Source organism: Lates calcarifer, linkage group LG11 (assembly GCF_001640805.2).
Source record: "Lates calcarifer isolate ASB-BC8 linkage group LG11, TLL_Latcal_v3, whole genome shotgun sequence".
NCBI lineage: Eukaryota > Metazoa > Chordata > Actinopteri > Centropomidae > Lates > Lates calcarifer.
Window position 1 is genome coordinate 2,602,236 of NC_066843.1, and position 16,959 is coordinate 2,619,194.

The following is a 16,959-nucleotide window of genomic DNA, read 5'->3' on the forward strand; positions in this document are numbered from 1 at the left end:
ATACTTATTTGTTAATAGGTACTTTGGTCCACAATGTTTCTGCGACTATGACGTTAACAACTCTGCCATTTTTGCCAAATTTCTGAGTCAGAAACTAATTTTTCAGACTATTCTGCATCCTGTTAGAGTGAGAGTGGTATCAGTCTTGTCATAACTCTCGATAAGAAAGAGAATAAATGTGGAACTATTCCTTTAAAATTCAGATTGGGAAACTGTCCATAAAACACTATAACACTTTTATTTTGAAAACACGGGCGGAAGTGACATTTCTTACTTCGTGCGGCTGATACTTTGAAGAGAGGCGGTTCTTCTCTTCAGGCATCAACATCAGATCCGAGACTCGGAGCTCGCACATCTTCCGTCTTCACGCGACTTTGTCCAGTTCACAGAGCTGCAAGAAAAACTTTATTCAAACCCCAAAACTAGGACTTTTATTTTTTTTATTCTTGCGAACATTTTCTGGACTCACAAATATGCTGCTGTGTTCACGCTGCGGAGGGAGAAGAGGCCAGCCTTAGAATAAACTTCACCCAACAAGTTCAACTCCGCTCCCGGAGAGGAGGAGAGGTAAGCTGCTTTAATATGTGGAGACTTTATAGAAATCACACACACCAAACTCCATTGAAAAAATGAATGATTTTAGCAACGGCTCGTTTCTCTCTTCCTCTTTCTCCTTCCTTCCATTCCCACTTCTCTACCCTCCATACTCATGTTACAGATTTACTGTAATTTCCCACAACATGTAATTTTTTTTTAATTAAATTGAATTCTTATAAAAAAACCTGCTGCTTTTGCAACAGCCAGCATCACATCTAACTGTTAATTTAGCTTTTTGAATCAACTATAACTGGTTAATTAAGGCTGCACTTCAGTCTGGGCATTTATGTCCTGTAGTTATCCTCAAATACAGGTTAAGACAGGTAAAATCTTGATTTCTGGAGCAGTTCATTTGTTGTTTCTGTGTTAATTTACTAGATCTTTTTGCTCTGTTTGTCCTCAGTTGCATGTTTTAACGCGCTTTACTTTGGGGAAGTGGTTTTAAAGGCTGTTGTTGGTGGGAGAGAGAGGGAGGGACTGGGGTAATTTTTCAGTTTCACTATTTCAGAATAGATATAAATACATTTCATTTTTTGTGTGAGGCTGTTGAGATCTCTCTGCATGTCTGTCACTAGAGAGCTCAGACCTCAGTGTTAGAGATTAGAGGTCAATGTCCTGTTTTGAGGGACCTCATGTCAGGACAGCCTCTTCTGCAGACAAGGCTTGACGCCCTTCTGCACCCTGTGGTCGGAGAAAACATCTAATGTCAGCTGGTTAACGAGAGGGATGGGTGGACCTGCACAAGCCACAAGGTCCCAGTTAGTTCTGCAGCTAAATTATTGATTAATGTGACATTTGTTTTCTCAATTAACTTCTTTATCTGTCCAAACTGACTTAAGAAACTCAATTTACTGTCATGAATCAGAATAAAAACATAAAATCTGACTTTTTGAACTGAAACAGAGAACATTATGTTTTTGCTCTTAAAATGAATGAATTTAATTTTCTGTTAATGAACTAATAGATTAAATGACAAATCGCTACACGGTAGCAGTAGTCGCTCTATGTGGCGTTTAAGACTGAATCTTTTCTACTTTTACTCCACTACAATTCTGAGGGAAATATTCTTTTCAGATTAAACTTTTGTATCAAAGTTTATTTTTAAAACATAAAATATACTTTTAAAACAAATATTAAACAATGTACTGTGTGGCTTGTGACGCATTACAAGTAATCTAGTATCAGCTGGTTAATGAAAGCAGTGACTGAAGAAGTACTGAGATATTTTACTTAAGTAAAAGTAGCACTCCTGCAGAGTAAAAGTACAGTGTTACAAGTGAACGTCCTGCATTCTAAGTTGTATTTAAGTAAAAGTAAGTACTAAGAGCAAAGTGTAAACCTGAAAAGTATTCTGTGATAAATTTTGGAGCCCGTCAGTTCCTGAAAGATTACGTTGCGCTAATTAATGATTAATAGAAAAAACAGTATATCTTTAGAGGAATTCAGGGATATCTTGTTAGCATTTATCATTCTTCACTCAAATAAATCCCAGCATGCCTTTCTACAAGTCTGACATGAGCAGGTCAAATCAGCCATGACACCTGTGTGGATATGTATTTTATTTTATAAGTATACATATGTTTTATATATAAAATATAAGTAAATAGTAACTATTGCTGTAAAAGGTACAGTATTTACTCCTGATATGTATGAAAGTGTGCAGTACTTGTGTAAATATACTTAGTTACTTACCGTAACTGAATAAGAGCAACAACCACAGTACAACAACAGTAGCTCAAGTTCATTCTGACCCAGTGGTGAAGTAACTAAGTACATTTACTAGAGTACTGTGCTTTACACATGTACTTCTTTACATTTCAGGAGTAAATACTGTACTTTTTTCTCCACTACATTTATCTGACAGTTGTAGTTACTAATCTGATTTAGTTTTTACATTAAAAAAGAAACATACTGCATGAAAAATAATCAGCAAACAGATTCTCAAACGTGTGAATTTTGCTTTTCTTTGTCGTTCATCAGTATCCAATAAATATCTTTATGATTCGGACACAACAAGCGATTTGAGGACGTCACTTTGGACCCTGAGAAACTCAGCATTTTCGTCAGTGCTTTTACAAAAGTATAATATGCAAATCAATCAGTAATGAAAATATTGTGATCATTAGTTGTAGACACACAAAGAAATGTCTATAAATGTGGCCTCTTATCACATTTCAGACGTCTTATTAATTATGAATTAAACAATATTTCACATAAAATAGAGACATTTTAATGTCAAATACTGAAATTAGAGTAAAGCTCCAAAGAATAAATACAGAGTTCTATATCAGAACTTAGTTTTTTTGCATTTCTCAATTAATCATCTCATGACCCCTTAGATTTGTCTTGTGACCCTTTGGAGGGGCCTGACCCCCAGATTTACTTTAACCGGTGATCCTGTACATACATTTCACTGATAACACTACTGTATTTGGAGGCAGGACTTTCACTTGTAATGGAGTATTTTTAAATCGTGTTGTTAAATAGTGTTGCTTCTGTTGAGCAAGTACAGGATCAAACTACTTCCTTGACTTCTCACTGTGTGATTGTTCCAGAAAAATGAATCAAATAAACAGTGTTTAAGCTGCTTCTGCATGGTCATGCACACACTGTCATTTTATGACACAGGTTCAAAACGAGAAACCTCTCATAGTTCAGGCAGTTTAAGACAGTACAGATGCAACAGTGCAAGCAACACTTCTTACAACTGAAACTATTAATTACAGTCGGTTGCTATCACCATTGAAAAAATACTGCATGCTCGTGTGAACTTCCTGTACATCTCCTCAGATTGTGTCAACCAAGAATATCTTCAAACTCTACTAAATACACTTACCACCTTTCTTACATCCTCAATCACATTAATCAGCCTCAATCTGGTAATCAGTTAATGGGTGGAATTGTTATTTTTAAGCTAAAAAATGCAAAAATTTCAGCTCATTAAATGTGAATATTAGGTGATTTTCTTCGCCGTCTGTTGCTGTTTCAATGATTAAATTGTCATTTAAAGCAAAAACACAAAAAGTGTTTGGCTGTAGTCCTTTCCTAGAGTATATAGACAGTATGCAGTGTCCTAATTCTCTGCAAAGTAAAAACATAATATTTCACGTATGAAGCAAGCACAGTGAGGCTGAGGCTTTCAAAGTAGGCTACAAGCTCAGGAAAACCACTCCTCTGTCGTACTGCTGAAATGCTGACCAGCTTGCTGTCAGCAGTTTTGTGGTTTTGTCCTGCACTGTAACAGAAGCCAATAAGTGCTACTTCAAATGCAAATATGCCACCTTAAGCTAAGCCACTTCCACCATCTGACATGTAGGTTTTTGTTGATTTTTTTAAAGAAAAGGTTAATACATGGCACCAAGAAAACCTCCATATCATTTCAATGAGGACAGGCTCATAGGATACTATCTGTACCTGCATTTTCCTGTCTTTTAAATCTGGAGTTTTAGCAAATTTTTAAACATTAAACAGGAGTCAAAGAGATTGCTGAGCCAAGCCAAACCACCCACGACTTCCATTACTTTGACTGAGAGTGGTTTCATTAATGTGGTGGACTCATTATGAAACAGTTTGGCTAATTACTGCCCATGAATGCACAATACCATCCCGTCCTGCTTTCCCACCTCTCAAACATTCCTCTTGTTGTTGAAACTGGCAAAGGACTGACGTAACATCAATAATTAAGTGTTGACTTAAGCAGAGGAGGTGTGAGTTAGATATTAAAGATCAGATAACAAAAAAATCCCTTCAGTCATGCAAGAACAGCTTGGTGTACTAAAATTATCCTTGATTTCCCCTTTATTTATTTCCTCATTCAAACACACAGTCAGCAGTTGAGACTGGAATGAGGAGGAGGGAGGTTACAGCTCTGAAAGTGCAGACAAATGGAGTCTCTTAGTTTTTAAACCTTAAAATCCCTTTAAACTTTTCATATCTAGATTAAGGTGAAATGTGTCTTGAATGACAATAAGGGACAAAGACAACTGAATCAGAATTCAGCTCACTCGGCCTTACTCTTCATTCGAATTTGTTCACTTAATTGATTTTAAACCGGATGAGATCTAACACTATCGGATCAGTTATTTTTACACAACTGAAATGTCAGAGTTAAGGTCGGTTTGATCAAACTTGCATTCATAGTAAATACTAACACTGGAGTGGCAGAAGCTGGATCAACCATTTATCCACTACTTTTAGCTTTTTCAGTTTATCTATTGCTTTTAGCTAACTAAATTAAAGCCTTTATCTGTAACTTTCAACTAATTATTTCAACCTTTTATCCATTACTAACTGTTTCATGCGATTATCCATTACTACTGGCTATCTCAAGCTTTTATTTGGATCTTTTAGTTAACTTTTTCAGCTGTTTCTCCAGTACATTTAGCTAACTGTTTAAACTATTCTTTACTTATACTTTTATCTATTTAAACTGTTTATCCATTACTTTTAGCTAACTATTTCACCCATTTATCCATTACTTTCACATGTCAGCTGTTTATCCGTTACTTTTAACTAAATACTTTAACTGTCAAGCCTTTACCTCTAACCGTTCAACCAGCTAGTTCAACCTTTATCCATTACAAACTGCTTCAAGTGTTTATCCATAACTTTTAGCTATTTCAATTGTTTATCTGTAACCATTAAACTTAGCTGTTTATCCATACTCTCAGCTGTTTAGCTTTTGACTGTTTACCAGTGGCTTCAGCTAACTCATTTCTTTTAACAAACTATTTCTCTCTCCACTAGAAACTGCAGAGGAAGCTACTAAACACCCCTGGTTGGAAATCATGTGGTTAGTTTAAAGGGATTCAAGGTTTTAATGCCTCAGTGAATTTTGATGTATGTTGAAGAGGGCTGCCGTCTACCCTCAAAAAGATAAAATCAAGGCATAACAGGAATTACAGGAGGTTTATTTTAAGAAGTGTGCATATAGGATGTGTTTTATGTTTATTTAGGGATATGTGTTTGCCCCATGGGGTAAAGGGATTCTAGTGTGTATTTTACAGCACTATCTCCTCTTGAGTTCTTGAGTTCAAAGATAAAAGTTGTGATCTTGCAAAGCGCTCTACAGCTGCATTAGCGAAGCGAAGGTAGAGTCGGTTTTTTTTCAAGATTTACTCACCACATCCGTCACTCTGTAACCACAAACAGAGTGAAGGTATATTTCACGTCTGTGGGAAAGTAACCAAAAGTAACACCCAATATTCAGTAACTGTTATCATGGGATTTGAATCCTGACTATACCTTTAATTTGACATTTGATCCCTGTTTCAGGAGTTTAATTCTTTTAATTGAAGAATTAGATTTTCACTAATGACATGTTGACCTCTGTGTTCCTGTCCTGTTCATGTCTCTGTAGGTAAACAGTAGGAAACAGGGAAGTGTGTGGTGGGTCTCTTCCTAATTTAAAAATAGACAACAAATGGTTTCTTCCAGTTCCTTTTTTCCCCATCTATCATGTCCTTCATTCACATGAAAAGATTACAATATGACAGTTGCATCAAATGCTGTATAATTACCAGGAACTGAAGTATTAGTGGTTGAATGGATAACATACATTGTGGGTGTTTGTGTCTCATGTTTATATGAAGTTATATTTTGTTCCCTTTCAAACAGAAGTCTGAAAATGTTTCATTATATGTATTTAAATGGGCACCTTGGTGTTTATTGTGTCGTTTTAATGTACTTTATCTCACTTTTACCATTCTTATTCATCCTTTAATCTTCTATATTTGTGTTTTTGATATACCACTGTTTCTGTGTCTTTACTCTTTAGGGCTGCAACTAATGATTATGTTTGTTATTAATTAATCTGCTGAATGTTTTGTTGATTATTCAGTTCATTGCTTGGTCTGAACATCTGAAAATAGTGGCAAATGCTAATTTGAATGTCTTACTTTGCTTAGAGCTGCAACGATTAGTCAATTAACCAAGCTATTTTTTTTTCTTAATGAAAAAATGCAAAACATTTGCTGCTCACTAATGAGAATTTGCTGTTTGTCTTCATCATATATGAAAGTGAATGAAATATGTTTTGGGTTTGGAGTTGGTCGACAACCCAAGCAGTTAAGGGAAGTTGTAATGAGCGTTTTTCACACTTTTTATTTATCTATTTATTTATTTTACATGTCATGCGAGTGATTAATCTGTTAATTGAAAAAATAATTGTCAGATCCAGAGGTGCTCAATTTACTACAACAGATGACTGGGAAAACCAGAAAATATTCACATTTGAAAAAACAGTTTTTTCCATTTTTGACTTAATTGACTATCAAAATAGCTGATGAATCAGTTAATCAACAATCATCAGCTCTAATCGTCTTTGTTTGTCAGTTGCATTTAATATACTTTGAACTGCATTAATCTACATTAAGGATTCTAAATTCTACAAATAAAATTTAGTTAAGAGTGCAGTGCTTCTAATGTTCACTTTGAAGTCAAAATTATCCTGTTAACATTCTTTAAAGAGGCCGTTTCACTGATTTTATGAGTAAAAAAGCTGCACAATGCACTGTTCATACATCAGAGGGCTACTGTGTAAACGCGTCAGTCTTAAAAGTATATTTTGAGATTATGTTGTGACTTCCTAAAGATGAATTTATGATCCACCCCAAACCACTGCTGCCAAATATCAGTCTAAAAACAGTGCTGCTATCTCATCAGCGCCTTAGCATCTCAGAGAGAGAGAGAGAGAGAGAGAGAGAGAGAGAGAGAGAAGTATCTCTGCTCTCATAGATCAGATTTTGTCTAACATGCACGTTATACCACTGTGCTGCTTGAACGGAAATTGTAGCATTTTTTTTGCCTGGACAAAGTGCTGAATCTAACCTCGTGTTTCTTTCTCCTTGCGTAGAAACACTTGCTGTGGACGGTACGATCGCTGCACTCCTTTCCTAAACTTTTCTGACACTTTGGTCGGTCCTGATGGAAGCAAGAGGAACATATGATTTCTCTGCAACAGCAGACGACGAGCTCAGCTTCAGAAAGGGCGATATACTTAAGGTAAATGACGATTTGCTCACTGCAGCTTCAAAATATTTAATTGCTGTGGTGCAACGTCTTGTTGTTTTCTATCCCTGATCAGATTTTAAGCCCACAAGATGACTGGTATAAGGCTGAGATGAACGGACAAGAGGGATTCGTACCACAAAACTACCTTGAATTGCACACTCCGAGGTAAGAGACTGTCGTTCTAACTAAGAAACAGAGGATCTGGACATGTGTTTGTCACCTTATTTGGGATTATTGTTGAATGTGGTTGAATACTCTTCAACTGTGAGAAAATATTCATCACTGAAAGCGTTTTAAGATCCTTATATCAATGACAACAGCTGAGATTTTTCAATAAAATTACTTTAAAAAGGTGAGAAAACTCATGTTTTGTCCATTTGTCAATTTGGTTCAGTCTCAGGACTGAGATCCAGAACAAGAAGATTAACAAGCTAAAAAAAAGATTTTCTTTAACTATGTGATTCTGTAGGTGTGCGTGAGGTTTACATCAGATAAGCAGGAGCGTCAAAGCCTCTCTCTTTGTACCTACAGATGGTTTCAGGAGAATGCCAGTCGTAGCTCCGCAGAGGAGTTTCTGCGGCACAAAGATGTCGGAGCCTTTGTGATCCGAGGGTCCCAGAGCTCCCCAGGAGACTTCTCCATCTCTGTCAAGTGAGTGAAAAAGTCATATTGATTGTTGGGGGGAAAACACAAGAGGTAGAATTTAAAAACTAACTTTACCACGCTAACATTCAGCAGGCATACCCTTGATACCATGTCCACCATCTTAGTTTAGCTTGTTAACACATCAAGCTTTGGAAACCCACTTGCCCGCCATTCTGACGTTCAATGTGGTGTGGCTGCCAGCAATCGTTCATGTTAAAAAGATTTACTTTTTGTACCACCTACAGAAAGGGTGGCTATATTCCAGAGGTTTCCAAACCATAAGTGAAGTGTGAAGGGACAGAGGTGAGGCAAATAGACTACTATGAAAGGGGCAGGTGCATGCAGGTGTTATTGCAACAGGAAGTTATTGCAGATTGGATGCTTATCAGCACGATCATCAGTTGCAGCAGCAGCAGCGATGCACTCATGGAGGCAGTTAAGATACTGGAAAACCCAAAATGCCTGATTCCCGTTAATTTGTGTTGTGTCATAACTCAGTCAAATCTGAACACACAGACATGATAGAGATATTTTTAGACTAGAAGATTTCTTAAGTGTCAAAGTACTTTAGTGATAGTTGTCAAAACATCCACTGGCATATAACAAATAAAAACTGCTGACAGTTAATTCAGCATATTTGATTTTTAAAAATGTAAACAATATAGGCTAAAGAAACTCAAGTCGCAACTTTTAATGTTTGAAAGGGGATGACAAGACCTTTCTGGTGTACGATGTTGACCAGGTTTTATTTATGCTACATATTGATCTATAAGGACAGTTCAACTTACAATTTGGAGATCACATCATATTAAACTCTAATACAGGCTGATTTTCCTTGAAACTCATTGAACATTATGTTGAAATCCATTCAAAATTCCCTCAAATTTGGTTTGTGTAACAAGCAAACAAACAAGACATTGATGTCTTTGACTAGTTCTGATTTAAGAGAGACTTGTGGTGGTTTCAAGGAAGTCTTTGTCACTGAATTCAATGAATTTAATATTTTCAATTATATCTGATTTAGAATACTACTAATCTAGATGTAGATTTAGTGGTTTAAGTGTGACTGAAATTTGTAGAAAGATCCGTTACCTTAAGAGCCCTTGTTTAACCAGAAGGAGCAAACCCATATTTCCCCTCTTCTCACATCAATACATATAAGTGAACTCTGACTCATCGTCTCGTCGTGTTTTATCTTCCCTTACGTGCTGCAAACTCTGCAAGACTTCGCATATTTACAACCAGGAGACAGCTGCAGAAGCAGCGGTAGAGTAAACAGGGCAGAGGAAGAGGGTAGCAGAATTTTAGAGGTTGTGGCAGGTTTCCAACATGAGGTGAAGTTTATCTTTAAGTGTCTGCAGTTGTTCAGACCACCAGGGAAAAAGCTCATACTGTGCAGTTTATTTTAACTCTTTGCTCTCAGTTGTTGTGGGTCAAGAAGAGGCTGATTTACTGACATTTAGATGTGTCACAGAAGGAAAATCAAAGGCGTAAACACCTCTCATTGCCAAATGTTTAGGCGCAACGGTGGTTGTGTGGCACAGGAAACACTGCACACATGTAAATACACTATAAATATCAGCAAACTCTAGATGCAAATGTCCTGCAGTCAGTCAAGGAACGGAAACTGAGAAGAGGCTGGGTTCTACAACAGGACAGTGATCTGAAGCAGACACCATGAACCACTTGAAGAAACACAAACTGAAGCCTCTAGACTCCACCAACCCTCCCAGATCTGAACATCACTGAAAACCTGTGGGTAGATCTTAAACATGCTAAAAATATCCAATAACATGATCTGCACAAAGACTTGGTGATAGAAAGTCTCTTATCTGGCTACAACAGCCGTTTGCAAGCTGACATTTAACAAATATCTGTTTTTTAATGTCGCATTTTTACAGTTTTTTTTTTTTTTTTGCAAACATTTGAAATGTCAAGACCTTCTTCCGCCAACACTAGCAAGAGCAGAATACAGGGTTGCAACTATTTTCATGATTGATTAACCTGCTGAATATGTCTTTGATTAATCAGTGAATTGTTTCGTCTGCAATGTACCAAAAAGACGACTGTTATAATATCTCACAGACTGAGGGTGACGTCTAACCAAGCATCCAAAATCTAAAGATAATCATTTCAGTAGCATGTGTGACAAAGAAAAAGCATCAAGTCCTCCTATTTGAGAAGTTGTTGAGAAATATATGTCATTTTTGCTCAAAAAAGATTTTTTTCTGGTATTTCCATTTACTTCCACTTCTTAAATCCTATATGCTACATTTACACATTTGTACTTTCTTACTCTACATGTATCTGGCAGCTATATTTACTACTTACAATGCACATTACATACACAACACATTCTAAGTTAAATAAAACACGGTGCTATGCTCTTGAAAACAACCATCAGTTTATAAAATCATTCAAATTAATGACCAGCTACATTACAATGCTGCTCACATATTAGTGCATCACTGTTGGTGTTTTTATAGGTTATTGCAGAGCATAGGAACATAATTTTGCACAGTTTGTATTATATCCAGACATCAGAGTGAATCTGTGTCCATTAAGGATTTGAATTATTGCTTTCTACTGAAATGATGTTGTAGTTTTCTACATTGACCAGTAGAGGACAATCCAGCTGAAGAAACCAGGAATCCAGGAATGAAGGGAACAGGGAGTCAGTACTTGTTGGCTTTGAACCTGTGCAATTAATAATAGGTGGTGGGGCAGGTTCAGGTATTAAAGTAGGCAAAACTCCATCCTTTAGCGACTCTGTGCACAAGAAGGTTGAGGAAACTCAAGAGTTTGAATTTGAGGAGGACGATTTTAACACCTGGCGATGAGTCACTCAGTGAGTCAGTCGTCAACTTTCTCATCGTTAAAAATCAAATTAAAACTTTTTCAGATCATCAGCCATGCAAGTAAAATGACAGGCACCACCCAGGCATTGCTATCAGATCTCTACACCCAAGCAGTTCCGACCCTCCATACCCACCCCCCACCCCCCCATCAGGCCATGACAAATATATTTGAAAAATCATGATAAGCTATGAAAGAGCTAGTATTCTAACACTGGGACATATTTTTGCTTGAAAATGTCCATAAAAACAGGTGGTATGAACCTGTCTAATAAAGTTTCCTCAACTCTGATTCTTCATCTTTTCCCTTCAGACATGAGAGTGATGTCCAGCACTTCAAAGTGTTGAGGGACAACAAAGGTCAGTACTTCCTGTGGCAAGAGAAGTTCACCTCCCTAAACAAGCTGGTGGAGTTCTACAAGAGTGCCTCCATCTCCAAGACCAGGGAGATCTACCTCAACGATGGCAGCTCGGCCAGTCGAAGTCCTGCCATGCCCCAGTCGGTACGAGATTTTCCTGCCATCTGTAGCTTTGGTTTGGTATAAAACAGCGCAGTAAACCTGCTTAGACTAGATTTCTTAATGTCACCAAAAGGCCACACCACAGTAACCTTTGAGGTGGGTTATTTTTTAAATATACCATTAATATATGTGTTTATTCTGTGGTTCAGCAATTGTTCAGAAGTAGAAGATAGAGCTTTTTTTGACAGTTTGATGGAAAAAATCTGATGTATTTATGGTGTTGAGATCAATGAGTTTTCCAGTTTTGTGCAGACCCAGATAAAGATCTAGATCAAGTGTTAGAAAATAGTGAATCTGAACCTTTTATTTTTGGTATATTTGGTATTTATAATTATGGTACAGATATTTAAGATTTTTTTCCAGCATTTCATCTGGTCTTTAAAATGTGTCTAATCACAATTCCGAAAACACAGAGTGAGTTCTCCAAATATCTTGTTTTGAGTTTACTGGAGTTAATATGCATCCAGAGAAATTACAAAAGATACACAGCTCACAGAAGACAACATATGGAGCCCACTTGGCCACAAAAAACCCTCCAATATATTAATAAAATCAATTACTAACTAAAAACATAACTGATGCACCTAAAAACATGACCAATAATACAGGCAATAAATATGAAATAAAACCTCAAAACGTGACAAAAGACAAATAGAAAACACCTAAAACTAGACTTTACAAGTTAAATGTCAGTCAGAGGTTTCAGAGCTGTCGGCACAAAATACTTTCTGAACCATTCTGTGAAACATCTTAACGTCATTAACACTTTAGACAAAACACCAAATAGGGGATGACCTTCAAACTGAGGTCTGGTTCTTTCCTCTAAAACTGTCTCTAATGAGTCAGGAGTCAAACCAGTTCCTGTCATTAGCTATTATTTGAGCTCTAAAACTAACTACAGTAAAAGTTATAAACATTATTTTCTGCTCACACTTCGATTAATTTAAATTTAAGTTTAAAATCGTGTATCTCCTCCATGCATAGTTTGATTCAGAATTCAGAATTCAGCAACAGTCTGAAGCCATGCCTGATAAATTTGAGTAAATCATAATATTTATGAGACTAAAACAAGAAGGAAATCATAATATTTTACACTGGGGAAGTTAAGCCAGCTTTTTAAGAGTGAAAATGTAGAAGGAGAAGTGGAATTCATGTGGTGACAATATGTTGCATATATATATAGAGCTGAGGTTAGTTTATATGTACATGAATAAAGTCATACACGATAGTTCCTGTGCTGTTGGATATAAAACAAAACACATGCCTCCAGGTTCCCTGTTGGCCCTCAGTATTCTTCATTTAAATGAGAAAATGGCTTTTCTGAGCTCATATTGAGAGAATTTAAAGTTCTTTTATTTTTTATTTCTTTCATGTGTGGTTTGTTCATTATTTCTGAATTCAGATTTGTTAAATTCAGCAACAGTTTAAAGCCATGCCTGTTAAATCTGAACAAATCAAATTGTTTTATAAGGCTGAAACGATTAGTTTCATTAATCAATCCATCAAACACAACTACGTTGATAATTACTTAACTGTTAAGGCCTGTAGTTCCAGCCTCTTTGATGTGATGACTTGCTGCCGTTCTTTGTCCTTTGTGTAGAGTCAGTCAGTCAATTGGTTGATTGACAGAAAAGTAATTGGCAGTTATTTTGATAACTGATTTCTGCCTTTTTTTAAAAGCAAAAATGCCAAATATTCAATGGTTACAGCTTCTTTATTGTGAATATTTTCTTGTTTTCCTTTGACTTACGTGACAGCAAACTGAATATTTTGTAGTTTTGGACAAAGTAAAAGCTGTGTGAAATCATAACAGATATTTTGACAGTTTTCTGGCATTTTATGGACAAAACAGTTGAGAACATAATCAAACAGACTTAACTAATAATGAAAATATTTGAAGTTGCAGCCCTACTTTTGTAAACCACTTTGTAAAACGTGGTATTCAAACACATATCCTCTGTATTTAATAAGTTGCAGTGGCCATTTTTCACAATTTTACACATTTTCACAGCTTCAGTAACCACAAGAAACAAACAGTAAAGTAAAAATCATAGATAGAAATCATAGATATATACATAGATATAGATGCCCCCAAGTGATCGCATAAAAGAGAAGTAGTAGAAAAGGAAATGAAACCAAGAAGGCAGAGGAGGACAGACAGAGGACATGTATTAATGAAAGCATATCAAATTGAGTTGAGGAGGAGGATGTAGGAGAGGATACGCTGTATGTTTCAGAAGGTTAACTTTAGCTATAAATCATATGCAAATGTATGGTTTATTCATATTTTCACATGGAGAAATATGTGTTTCAGAATAAGCATTGTTAATACAGTTAAGGTAGAGTTAAAGTAGGTACAGTTAGAACTAAGAACTAAGCTAACGGTATTAGCACACTTTACTATATTAGGTTTGTTGTTTTTGTTAAGTGTATTTAAATTTTCTCATTTTACATTGTTATTAAACAACTTTTTGATCAGGAACCATATTCCATATTACCTTATATAGTCCTCAGGCTAAATGTGGTTTATATATTAGCAAGCTAATGTTAGCTTTGTCAGTCACTTCGGCTAGCTATGTAACAGTGGGTGTCAATGTTACATGACAGCAAATCTCTATCTAGTTACATTCCATTTTTATGTAGTTTTTACAGGAATAAGTCATGCTTATAAATATGCTGTTGTTTACTGCAATATGGGCATTAAATTCAAAAATTATCACCTATCGCCGTTTTCAGTTACTTCACTGCAGCGGTTTATAGACATGAAGAACATTTGATTTGAGAGTATATAAATAGAAATGACAGCTGCCTTGTTTATTGCTCTACTGTAGTTCCTGATGCACCTATTTTGATGTCACAGGGTGATGTTATCTACTTCTCATATGTTTCCGTCCTACAGGTAAAGAGGGGAAGTTTGCCTGAACATCATCAATCGTCTGCAGCAATCGCTGCTACACCACGCAGAGCTTCAGACCAGCCTCACAACCAGCTGGTAAACTGTCTTTATATAACGTATATATAATGCTGCCTGTTACAACTGACTCAATAAGTGGATTTTGTTGAGCTACCATATAACCCTTTGAAACTGCAGAAGTAACCCCAGGGGTCGTACACCATCATATTTGTAATATAATATCTGGCATCAGTTTCACTTTGGAAAAAAGACATAAAGTGGTGTGTTGTACCTTCTTTTCCAGGCTAAGAGATCGGGTCTGGAGGAGCGAGCCCACACCATCGGTCACACAGGAAGGAACAGCCCCATCAGCTCTGCTTATCCTTCCCGTCGCACTTCGGAAACCATGCCTTTGCCTCAGGTCAGCCGACTGTCCAATTTCATCTGCTGAGAACAAAACAAACAAAGTTTGTTCTCAGATTTTGGTTGAAACAGTCAAAGCACAGGGCTGCACAAATCTCAATTTCAATCCATAAAATGTAAAAAGAAATGTGAAAATTCCTGCGAATAAGTTCCCAGAACCTCCCAGATTTCTCACTTTGAGTTTTGGTAATCAGTGTATAATGATATAAATGATATAAAACGGAGATAAACCCCAAATCCTCTCATTTTAAACTGGACTTCTCTGTCTTTTGACTCGTTTCATCATTGAAGCAGTCCTCCAGATTTTTGGATCACGTGGGGCAGTTGAGGTCCTAAAATTCATTCCTCTTCCTTGTTTTGTATCTAATTAACAAGTTATCCTCTCGAATGAGCTGTTTTCTCTCAATATACCCATTCTGCATTACCTCGCTTATTTGACTTGTACTTTTTAGTCAATCTTAAGGGCCATCCAGCCAAATTGGTGCCATTTCTGTCCCTAGGACATAATATAACAATTAAAGGATGAATTATATACAATAACTAAACAGACAAATAACACTTAAACCTAAATGGAATAACATAAAAATAGGGTCGAGACTAAAGATAGAAACTAGACTATACAGTGTGGTAATATACACTGTATACACTTGAAAAAAACATGAATCAAGTATTTAAACGGGACAATTTAACAATTAGAGGGAACAAATGAAGTTAATTAAGACTTTTTTCATCCACTAAAATGTTTTTTAATCGTCTTTTTTAAATGTTGGGTTCAGGTGTTGATCGGTGTTTGATGTGTTCCACAGAGGTCGTCCACGGTGCAGGTGAAGGCCCTGTACGACTTCACCGCCGAGGAGGACGACGAGCTCGGCTTCTGTGTCGGAGACATCATCGAGGTGCTGGATCGCTCAGACGCCTCGTGGTGGAGAGGGAGGCTGCGGGGGAGAAGCGGGCTGTTTCCTGCCAACTACACAATACAGCTGTGAGAACACACCCCGGGCGACGCACATTCACAGACTCGCTCTGCAGGTTGCAGCAGCTCCTGAATATGTTGTTTTTGAACATAAACATTGAGCAGCCCGTGACTCATCTGACTCCCCCCTTTCCCCCTCTGAACCACATGTCGGCACTTCATCAGCACTGCCGGGGCACCAGAGGACTGTGAGTCAGTTAGTGTTTTCAGATTATATTCATACATATACTGCCACTCCGTGCGGTGCTTTTTCAGGTTTTATCGGACTCGTTTTCATCCTAAAACCTTGCACATGTTAAACTGGCGCACAGGAACTGCTGCAGATGGCACTGAGGAATGTTTTTAATCATCTGTATTGTGACGTGCAGGTATTTATTTGCAAAATACTCGCTGGCCACTCTGTTTCTGCTCATGCTGTAAGTGTAGTCACATTTTATACCACAAGAGAAAGTTTTGTATTTTAAAAAAAAACAGAAGTCTAACTGCTTCACACAGGCATGTAATTTCCTCAGCGCTCACTGACTTGGAAATAAAATGATTTTTGTCACTGATTTGGTGTTTAAATCTAACTCTGAATGGGACGAGCTGAGTTTATCCTCCTTTTCGTTTCCTATAAAGCTGCAGTAGATTCTTTTATTCTGTTATTTCTATGGAAGCCTGAAGGGGTTTCTGCAGGGCGGGCACAACAACTTAAAGTTTGTCCAGTTGCTTGATGGCAGCTGAAATCAAAGCAGAAGTAAGGAAAGGTGGCCTTGAAAATAAAAGCTGCACTAGTGTCTGCTAAATGCTGTTGTAGATCAGTTGTAGCTTCACAGAAAACAGACATAACGATTCATTTGTCATCAACTCCTAAACTAAAAGATTTGCAAGATTATTAAGCAAGAACTGGGGAAAAAAATATCTGTTGTCAAAAGAACGCACAACCCAAATTAAACTACCTTTCCTCATAATTTCCTTTAAGTGTTAGTTTCTGCAGTTATCTGCTTGTTATATTAAAGTTTTTAAATAAAGAATATGAAAAATAGTTCAGAAATAGAAGTT

At 36.9% G+C, this 16,959-nt stretch overlaps 1 protein-coding gene across 2 annotated transcripts; it reads left to right on the top strand.

Moving 5' to 3' along the window:
• The first annotated feature begins 292 nt into the window (after positions 1–292).
• grap2a (GRB2 related adaptor protein 2a) lies at positions 293–16,469 on the top strand. Of its 2 annotated transcripts, XM_051073722.1 has the most exons (9): positions 293–567; positions 5,344–5,389; positions 7,451–7,599; positions 7,682–7,773; positions 8,140–8,259; positions 11,422–11,611; positions 14,529–14,621; positions 14,827–14,943; positions 15,752–16,469. In XM_051073722.1, exons 3-9 carry the CDS (start codon positions 7,522–7,524, stop codon positions 15,929–15,931), a joined length of 870 nt encoding a protein of 289 aa, XP_050929679.1. In that variant the 5' UTR covers positions 293–567; positions 5,344–5,389; positions 7,451–7,521; the 3' UTR covers positions 15,932–16,469. The 2 variants fall into 2 exon arrangements, with proteins under 2 accessions (XP_050929679.1, XP_018540198.1); XM_018684682.2 differs by lacking the exon at positions 5,344–5,389 and having other exon boundaries at positions 294–567.
• Positions 16,470–16,959: the final 490 nt, after the last annotated feature.